Here is a 10,000-nt window from a genome sequence, read left to right as displayed (position 1 = left end):
AGACAAGCAGCCGTGTAATGACCTCCGACGCCAGCCTGCCAGGCCCCTCGCTTTCTTTCTCTCTCTCTGTGTGAATCTCTCCTCTCTACCTTTATTCTCAAGAATAACAAACATACAGAGGAGAGAAAGGGAGTGAGAGAGAGAGAGAGAGAGAGAGAGTCTGCAGCACCCGGCCTCACCCTACTAGAATCTGAAGTCAAATGTCTACTGTTTGCAGATGATCTGGTGCTTCTGTCCCCAATCAAGGAGGGACTACAGCAGCACCTAGATATTCTGCACAGATTCTGTCAGACCTGGGCCCTGACAGACCTGGGCCCTGACAGACCTGGGCCCTGTCAGACATGGGCCCTGTCAGACCTGGGCCCTGACAGACCTGGGCCCTGTCAGACCTGGGCCCTGACAGTAGATCTCAGTAAGATGGGTCCAGTTGCCAGGACAACAAATACAAATTGTATCTAGACACTGTTGCCCTGGAACACACAAAGAGTTATACCCACCTCAGCCTTAACATCAGCACCACAGATAACTTCCACAAAGCTGTGAACTATCTAAGAGACAAGGCAAGAAGGGTCTTCTACGCCATCAAAGGGAACATAAATCTTGACATACCAATTAGGACCAGTTATAGAACGCATGTCCCTCTACGCTTGTGAGGTTTGACGTCACAAAATGGGACAAACACCCAATTCAGACTCTGCATGCAGAATTCTGCTCAATTATACTTTGTCTTCAATGCAAAACCCCTAACAAAACATGCAGAGCAGAATAAGGACTATACCCACTAGTTATCAACATACAGAAAATATCTGTTAAATTCTACAACCACCTAAAACGAAGCAATGCCCACATATTCCACCACAAAGTCCCCACCTACAGAGAGATGAACCTAGAGAAGATTCCCCTCAGCAAACTGGTTCTGGGGCTCTGTTCACAAACACAAACAGACCCCACAGAGCCCCAGGACAGCAACATTATAGACCCAACAAATCATGAGAGAAAAAAAAGATAACCATTTGACATGCTGGAAAGAATCAACCAAAAACAGCCAATTGGAATGCTGTCTGGCCCTAAACAGAGAGTGGTAGAATTACCAAAATCACCCATAATGAAGAAAATCCTCGACTAGTTAAAAAAAACAAATACAACATTGATAAAGTCCGATATCTGTTCGGCAAAATACCACAATGTGCAATCACAGCAGCAAGATGTGTCGGCCGTTGCCATGAGGAAATTGAAACCAGTGGAGAACCAACAACGTTGTGAAAACCACCAATACTTATCTGTTTATTTATCTTCCCCCACTATTCATACTACAAGTATTTACACATCGCTAAAACACTCCTAGATGATAATATAACACTCGAAAATGACTGTTCATTTCTAATCGTTTTTTGTTGATGTTGTTAGATTTTCTTCTTAGTTTTGTTTGTTTATTTCACTTGCTTTAGCAATGTAAACATGTTTCCCATGTCAATAAATCCCCTTTGAATTGAACTGAGGGGGAGGGAGAGAGAGGGGGGGGGGGGGGAGGGAGAGAGAGAGGGGGGGGGGGGGAGAGGGAGGGAGGGAGAGACAGAGAGAGAGAGAGAGAGAGAGAGAGGGGGGGATGGCGGGGGGGAGGGAGGGAGGGGGGGAGAGACAGAGAGAGAGAGAGAGGGGGGGGGGGAGGGAGAGACAGAGAGAGAGAGAGAGAGAGAGAGAGAGAGAGGGGGGATGGAGGGGGGGAGGGAGGGAGGGAGGGAGGGAGGGAGGGAGAGACAGAGAGACAGAGAGAGACGAGAGCAGGGTAGAGTAGAGAGCACAGCCCACAGGTGAGAGCTTTGCCTTGAATCGCTCACATCCAAGAACAATGAGAATATTAACTTTGAGACCTTTGAAATGACACACACACACACACACACACACACACACGTAGAGAGGGAGGAGCGACCTGCTCTCCCTTTGTGCCTCTTTCCTCAATCTTTTATCCTCAGTCAGTTTGAGGAATGTTTTTTTTTCTTTCTCAAACGTAAATACTATGTCCTCAATAGCCAGGGAGCTAGCTAGTTGGATTTACGATAATTCCCCTTGGCCTTACATCAGCCCACGAACAGCCTGTCATTTTGTGGAAGAAATGTTTTCCCTCCCTGGTGTTGTCATGTTCCCTTTCTCACCCGTTCCTAATGAACTCTGGAGGTGTGTCCAAAACAGCACCCTAATCCCTATATAGTGCACTACTTTAGACCAGGCCTGGCACCCTAATCCCTATATAGTGCACTACTTTAGACCAGGCCTGGCACCCTAATCCCTATATAGTGCACTACTTTAGACCAGGGCTGGCACCCTAATCCCTATATTGTGCACTACTTTAGACCAGGGCTGGCACCCTAATCCCTATATAGTGCACTACTTTAGACCAGGGCTGGCACCCTATTCCCTATATTGTGCACTACTTTAGACCAGAGCTGGCACCCTATTCCCTATATTGTGCACTACTTTATACCAGAGCTGGCACCCTAATCCCTATATTGTGCACTACTTTAGACCAGAGCTGGCACCCTAATCCCTATATAGTGCACTACTTTAGACCAGAGCTAGCACCCTAATCCCTATATTGTGCACTACTTTAGACCAGAGCTGGCACCCTATTCCCTATATTGTGCACTACTTTAGACCAGAGCTGGCACCCTAATCCCTATATTGTGCACTACTTTAGACCAGAGCTGGCACTCTATTCCCTATATTGTGCACTACTTTATACCAGAGCTGGCACCCTAATCCCTATATTGTGCACTACTTTAGACCAGAGCTGGCACCCTAATCCCTATATAGTGCACTACTTTAGACCAGAGCTAGCACCCTAATCCCTATATTGTGCACTACTTTAGACCAGAGCTGGCACCCTATTCCCTATATTGTGCACTACTTTAGACCAGAGCTGGCACCCTAATCCCTATATTGTGCACTACTTTAGACCAGAGCTGGCACCCTATTCCCTATATTGTGCACTACTTTAGACCAGAGCTGGCACCCTAATCCCTATATTGTGCACTACTTTAGACCAGAGCTGGCACCCTAATCCCTATATTGTGCACTACTTTAGACCAGGCCTGGCACCCTAATCCCTATGTAGTGCACTACTTTAGACCAGGCTGGCACCCTAATCTCTATATTGTGCACTACTTTAGACCAGGGCTGGCACCCTAATCCCTATATTGTGCACTACTTTAGACCAGAGCTGGCACCCTAATCCCTATATAGTGCACTGCTTTAGACCAGAGCTCGCACCCTAATCCCTATATAGTGCACTACTTTAGACCAGAGCACTATGGGCTACATTGTATCGTGAATAGGAAGCCATTTGAGATGAAGACTGGACCCTGAGCGCATAACAGGCTGTAGAGCAGCCTGACGAGAACAGCCTGAGATACTGCTCTATTGTCAGAACCGGATAGTTCCCTCGGCTCTGTCTCAGCTCTGGTTCTTCTGCTACACAAATTACTGACTACATTCTGCCGGCCCAGAAAGATGAAAGGACTGGAGAGCGTGTGGGGGGGTGGAGATGGGGGGGATGGGGGAGGAACCAAACTGACTGTAACCCCCTTACAGTCAGTTTGGTTCCTCCCCCATTCTCTGTGCAAGAAAACGCCTTTTTTGGTTTTGTGAACTTTTAACCATTGAATGTCTAACCCTCTCAGAGAAGATACAAAAATCCCAGGTTTTCCAGAAATCCTGATTCTGGATTCCCTTGCTTATTCCTTCGTGATCCAGGAATCTTCCAAATTGTATTTCTGGAAAACCTGGTCTTTAGGGAAAGTTACCTGGAATTTTGCAACACTACAGCAGGCGTAGATTTAACGAATCACATAGGTGCCGTTGTCTTATTTTACAGCTCTCTCTCTGAATACCGAGGCGTTTACTCATAAAGGAACTTGTTTACCTCGTGTAATGTGCTCCTGTATCTTGACTTGGTGATGATGACTTTTCTGTCCTAGTTGTTTGTAGCTGTAGTATAACTGCTGTGTCTCCTTCCTGGGGTTTTATTGGGCCCTTGGTTTCCTCTCCTTTAATCAAACCCTTTCCTGTGTGCAGAGTGGAGAGCAGCTCTTATAACAGGCCTCCCAAAAGGACACTCTACTAGTACTGCACTGTGAAGGGAATCGGGTGTCATTTAAGAGGCTTTTACACTGTCTTTCAAAGAGAAGCTACATTTCCTTCTGGTTGCCCTCTCTTGAATATTAAACCTATTACTTGTAATTTCCCGTGGTAGAATGAGTTGAACGGCTATAAAACAGTGATTAGGACAGATTTACCGACTGCTTGACGTCAGAACATTGTTAGTCGGCCTGTAAGGAAAATACAAGGCTCCAGACAGAAGATAACCATTAAGGCTTGTATAAACAGGGATTGGATGGGTGTGTATGTCTCTGTGTGTGTGTGTGTGTGTGTGTGTGTGTGTGTGTGTGTGTGTGTGTGTGTGTGTGTGTGTGTGTGTGTGTGTGTGTGTGTGTGTATATCTGTGTGTGTGTGTGTGTCCTGTCTAGTTGCTTTTCTTGTGCGAATTCCAGAAATGTCTGTTGTTTCTGGAGGATGATTGTGTAATGAAGAATGCACTGTGATATTGATTATACTTTTTGAGTCATAGCGCTTTGTAGTTGAAACATATTGTGAAATGTCTACATACAGTATTTAGTTAAGAGTTGGCGGTAGTGAAACAGTTTGTTTCTTTATATCCTCGTTTCCAGACTTTTTTAAGACTTTAATTGGGTAGTTGTTGATAAGAATTCCTCTTAAATCTCTCAGCCACTGCATCATCAGGCTGGTCAAAAAGACTGGATTTCCTGTTGACTCACTAATGGACTCAATGTTGGCCAGTCTGCTTCCTTAATCCTCTACCCCCCCCCTCTCTCTCTCCTTTCATCCCTCTACCCTCATCTGTCCTATCCTCTCTCCTCATTTCATCTTTCCTTCTGAGTCACTCATTTTAAATGAATAAAATAAATGTTATGTTTAATCTGCTGTATGTTCAGTCCAGTGTTGTAACCCTCCTCCGTCTCTCTGTCTCTCCCTATAGATTCCCAGGCTCTCCAGGAGTCGGGCGACAGATCCCACTGGTGCGTGGTCGCGTACTGGGAGGAAAAGACCCGTGTGGGGCGCCTCTACTCGGTCCAGGAGCCTTCCCTGGACATCTTCTACGACCTACCTCAGGGGAACGGCTTCTGCCTGGGCCAGCTCAGCTCCGACAACAAGAGCCCGCTGGCTCAGATGGTGCGGACCAAGATCGGCTACGGCATCCAGCTGAGTCGCGAGCCCGACGGGGTGTGGGTGTACAACCGCAGCTGCTACCCCATCTTTATCAAGTCGGCCACACTGGACAATCCCGACTCGCGGACCTTACTGGTGCACAAAGTGTTCCCCGGATTCTCCATTAAGGCCTTTGACTTTGAGAAGGCAGACAGCCTGCAGAGGCCTAACGATCACGAGTTCACACAGCAGCCGAGGACTGGGTTTACTGTACAGATCAGCTTTGTGAAGGGCTGGGGTCAGTGCTACACAAGACAGTTTATTAGTAGCTGCCCTTGTTGGCTGGAGGTCATATTCAACAACCAATAAAAACGGATTACCTTTGGATAACCTTCCTCCCCCCTCTTCTTCCTCGTTCTCCTCATTCGAGGACCAGGTGGGAACAGAGGACACAGACTAGTCCCTCACCTTTCCTTTTTTTCCACAGAAGACAGTACTTCTAAAAGGAAGATGTTTAAAGAAGAGACAAACAAAACCCAATAAACTTGTTTAATATGACAAATGACTCAAAGATTTAATTAAAAGTGAAATTAAAAGCGAAAATGTATTTTATGTTATATATATAAATATATTATTACTTGTAAATATGAAGACGTTTTATATGCATCATTATTTATGTATTGTGCAATGTGTTGATGAGAAAAATAAAATAAGATGCACTTTGCTTAATATAAATACAAACAAAGAAATGCCAAAATAAATAAGATAAATTATATTTATCTACTGGTGTTTTTTTCTGTGGGTGCAGGTACTGAGGTACTGAGGTACTGAGGTGCTGAGGTACTGAGGTGCTGAGGTACTGAGGTGCGGAGGTGCGGAGGTACTGAGGTGCGGAGGTACTGAGGTACTGAGGTGCTGAGGTGCTGAGGTGCTGAGGTGCTGAGGTACTGAGGTGCGGAGGTGCGGAGGTACTGAGGTGCGGAGGTGCGGAGGTACTGAGGTGCTGAGGTACTGAGGTACTGAGGTGCTGAGGTGCTGAGGTACTGAGGTACTGAGGTGCGGAGGTACTGAGGTGCGGAGGTACTGAGGTACTGAGGTGCTGAGGTACTGAGGTGCTGAGGTGCGGAGGTACTGAGGTACTGAGGTGCTGAGGTACTGAGGTACTGAGGTGCTGAGGTGCTGAGGTACTGAGGTACTGAGGTGCTGAGGTACTGAGGTGCTGAGGTACTGAGGTGCGGAGGTACTGAGGTGAATCCAGATGTTCTTGAATGATGTCTTCTGTAGGATGGAAATAGGCTGTAATGAGTAGCATACTAGAAACTAGACATTTGGTTTACACATTTAACTTAACAGTAAATGGCAGTCAGTTGAACGTTTTAAATTGCTCTTTTGTAAAAAAAAATGTTTTTAAGGCAACTGAATATTGACACAACACTATTCAACATGACACAAAATCCACACACTAACCCTGGCTAACCTTGGGCTTGATTCAATCCGTACAGCGGAAGTTTAGGCCTATAGCACATTTGAAATGTAAAGGTCATTTCAGATTGAGTCGTCATATGCAGCTTTTACTGTAAATGCGAGAAGTCTCCATAAATGCGAGAACGTTGCCTTTAAATTTCAATCGCGACACAATACAATTCTAATTTGCATATTGTTTGACAGCCTTTGTGTTAGCTTGACGTCATCCTCTGCTGCTAGCTCTGTAAACACTGCAGCACGTGTTTACTCCCTAAACAATGTTGTCTAACAGCCGTAACTCAGGGCTCGTCGGGGCCTTCTGCCCCATTCTTCTTGTAGTTTGCAATCGTCTAACAGCCTAACTCTGAAAACCAACATCACCGTGCAGGGCTGGCAGAGGCAGGCTGAAAACCAACATCACCATGCAGGGCTGGCAGAGGCAGGCTGAAAACCTACACCACCGTGCAGGGCTGGCAGAGGCAGGCTGAAAACCAACATCACCGTGCAGGGCTGGCAGAGGCAGGCTGAAAACCAACATCACCATGCAGGGCTGGCAGAGGCAGGCTGAAAACCAACATCACCATGCAGGGCTGGCAGAGGCAGGCTGAAAACCAACATCACCATGCAGGGCTGGTAGAGGCAGGCTGAAAACCAACATCACCATGCAGGGCTGGCAGAAGCAGGCTGAAAACCAACATCACCGTGCAGGGCTGGCAGAGGCAGGCTGAAAACCAACATCACCATGCAGGGCTGGCAGAGGCAGGCTGAAAACCAACATCACCATGCAGGGCTGGCAGAGGCAGGCTGAAAACCAACATCACCATGCAGGGCTGGCAGGGGCAGGCTGAAAACCAACATCACCATGCAGGGCTGGCAGAGGCAGGCTGAAAACCAACATCACCATGCAGGGCTGGCAGAGGCAGGCTGAAAACCAACATCACCATGCAGGGCTGGCAGAGGCAGGCTGAAAACCAACATCACCGTGCAGGGCTGGCAGAGGCAGGCTGAAAACCAACATCACCATGCAGGGCTGGCAGAGGCAGTCTGAAAACCAACATCACCGTGCAGGGCTGGCAGAGGCAGGCTGAAAACCAACATCACCGTGCAGGGCTGGCAGAGGCAGGCTGAAAACCAACATCACCATGCAGGGCTGGCAGAGGCAGTCTGAAAACCAACATCACCATGCAGGGCTGGCAGAGGCAGGCTGAAAACCAACATCACCATGCAGGGCTTGTACATAACATGTGTGCGTGTTCCTTCTCCAGCTAAGAGAGAACTGAATGACTACAAAGGTATAAACATCATAATGAATTGCTTTCTGTACTGGTACTGGTATATAGTCTCTACATTGACTCTGTACTGGTACTGGTATATAGTCTCTACATTGACTCTGTACCGGTACCCCCCTGTATATAGTCTCCACATTGACTCTGTACCGGTACCCCCCTGTATGGGGCAAAAAAGTATTTAGTCAGCCACCAATTCTGCAAGTTCTCCCACTTAAAAAGATGAGAGAGGCCTGTAATTTTCATCATAGGTACACTTCAACTGTGACAGACAAAATGAGGGGGGAAAAATCCAGAAAATCACATTGTAAGATTTTTAATGAATTTATTTGCAAATTATGGTGGAAAATAAGTATTTGGTCAATAACACAAGTTTATCTCAATACTTTGTTATATACCCTTTGTTGGCAATGACAGAGGTCAAACGTTTTCTGTAAGTCTTCACAAGGTTTTCACACACTGTTGCTGGTATTTTGGCCCATTCCTCCATGCAGATCTCCTCTAGAGCAGTGATGTTTTGTGGCTGTTGCTGGGCAACACGGACTTTCAACTCCCTCCAAAGATTTTCTATGGGGTTGAGATCTGGAGACTGGCTAGGCCACTCCAGGACCTTGAAATGCTTCTTACGAAGCCACTCCTTCGTTGCCCGGGCGGTGTGTTTGGGATTCAATGCCCTTGCTGATGGAAGGAGATTTTCACTCAAAATCTCACGATACATGGCCCCATTCATTCTTTCCTTTACACGGATCAGTCGTCCTGGTCCCTTTGCAGAAAAACAGCCCCAAAGCATGATGTTTCCACCCCCATGCTTCACAGTAGGTATGGTGTTCTTTGGATGCAACTCAGCATTCTTTGTCCTCCAAACACGACGAGTTGAGGTTTTACGTAAAAGTATTTTGGTTTCATCTGACCATATGACATTCTCCCAATCTTCTTCTGGATCATCCAAATGCTCTCTAGCAAACTTCAGACGGGCCTGGACATGTACTGGCTTAAGCAGGGGGACACGTCTGGCACTGCAGAATTTGAGTCCCTGGCGGCGTAGTGTGTTACTGATGGTAGGCTTTGTTGCTTTGGTCCCAGCTCTCTGCAGGTCATTCACTAGATCCCTCCGTGTGGTTCTGGGATTTTTGCTCACCGTTCTTGTAATCATTTTGACCCCACGGGGTGAGATCTTGCGTGGAGCCCCAGATCGAGGGAGATTATCAGTGGTCTTGTATGTCTTCCATTTCCTAATAATTGCTCCCACAGTTGATATCTTCAAACCAAGCTGCTTACCTATTGCAGATTCAGTCTTCCCAGCCTGGTGCAGGTCTACAATTTTGTTTCTGGTGTCCTTTGATAGCTCTTTGGTCTTGGCCATAGTGGAGTTTGGAGTGTGACTGTTTGAGGTTGTGGACAGGTGTCTTTTATACTGATAACAAGTTCAAACAGGTGCCATTAATACAGGTAACGAGTGGAGGACAGAGGAGCCTCTTAAAGAAGAAGTTACAGGTCTGTGAGAGCCAGAAATCTTGCTTGTTTGTAGGTGACCAAATACTTATTTTCCACCATTATTTGCAAATAAATTCATTAAAAATCCTACAATGTGATTTTCTGGATTTTTTTTCTAATTTTGTCTGTCATAGTTGAAGTGTACCTATGATGAAAATTACAGGCCTCTCTCATATTTTTAAGTGGGAGAACTTGCACAATTGGTGGCTTACTAAATACTTTTTGCCCCACTGTAGTCTCCACATTGACTGTGTACCGGTACCCCCCTGTATATAGTCTCCACATTGACTCTGTACCGTAACACCCTGTATATAGCCTCCACATTGACTCTGTACCGGTACCCTGCTGTATATAGCCTCCACATTGACTCTGTTCCGGTACCCCCCTGTATATAGCCTCCACATTGACTCTGTTCCGGTACCCCCCTGTATATAGCCTCCACATTGACTCTGTTCCGGTACCCCCCTGTATATAGTCTCCACATTGACTCTGTACCGGTACCCCCCTGTATATAGCCTCCACATTGACTCTGT

At 46.5% G+C, this 10,000-nt stretch overlaps 2 protein-coding genes across 2 annotated transcripts in view; both read left to right on the top strand.

Annotated features, from left to right (window-relative positions):
* The window catches only part of LOC139421776 (mothers against decapentaplegic homolog 7-like), a 24,752-nt gene extending 24,734 nt beyond the window's left edge, over positions 1-18 (top strand). The window contains exon 3 of the mRNA XM_071172900.1: positions 1-18. This exon is cut by the window's left edge and continues 17 nt beyond it. Within this exon, the coding sequence (XP_071029001.1) occupies positions 1-18 (18 nt within the window).
* Positions 1-5,969, top strand: part of LOC139422709 (mothers against decapentaplegic homolog 7-like) — a 78,498-nt gene extending 72,529 nt beyond the window's left edge. Inside the window, exon 4 of the mRNA XM_071173984.1 lies at positions 5,054-5,969. Coding sequence (XP_071030085.1) covers positions 5,054-5,592 — 539 coding nt within the window. The 3' untranslated portion in view covers positions 5,593-5,969. The remainder of the gene's footprint in view (positions 1-5,053) is intronic.
* The last annotated feature ends 4,031 nt before the right edge of the window (positions 5,970-10,000 follow it).

The sequence above is a fragment of the Oncorhynchus clarkii genome, chromosome 12, assembly GCF_045791955.1.
Source record: "Oncorhynchus clarkii lewisi isolate Uvic-CL-2024 chromosome 12, UVic_Ocla_1.0, whole genome shotgun sequence".
Classification (NCBI taxonomy): domain Eukaryota; kingdom Metazoa; phylum Chordata; class Actinopteri; order Salmoniformes; family Salmonidae; genus Oncorhynchus; species Oncorhynchus clarkii.
The sequence above is the reverse complement of the archived record's forward strand: the minus strand, read 5'-3'. Positions and strand labels throughout refer to the sequence as shown.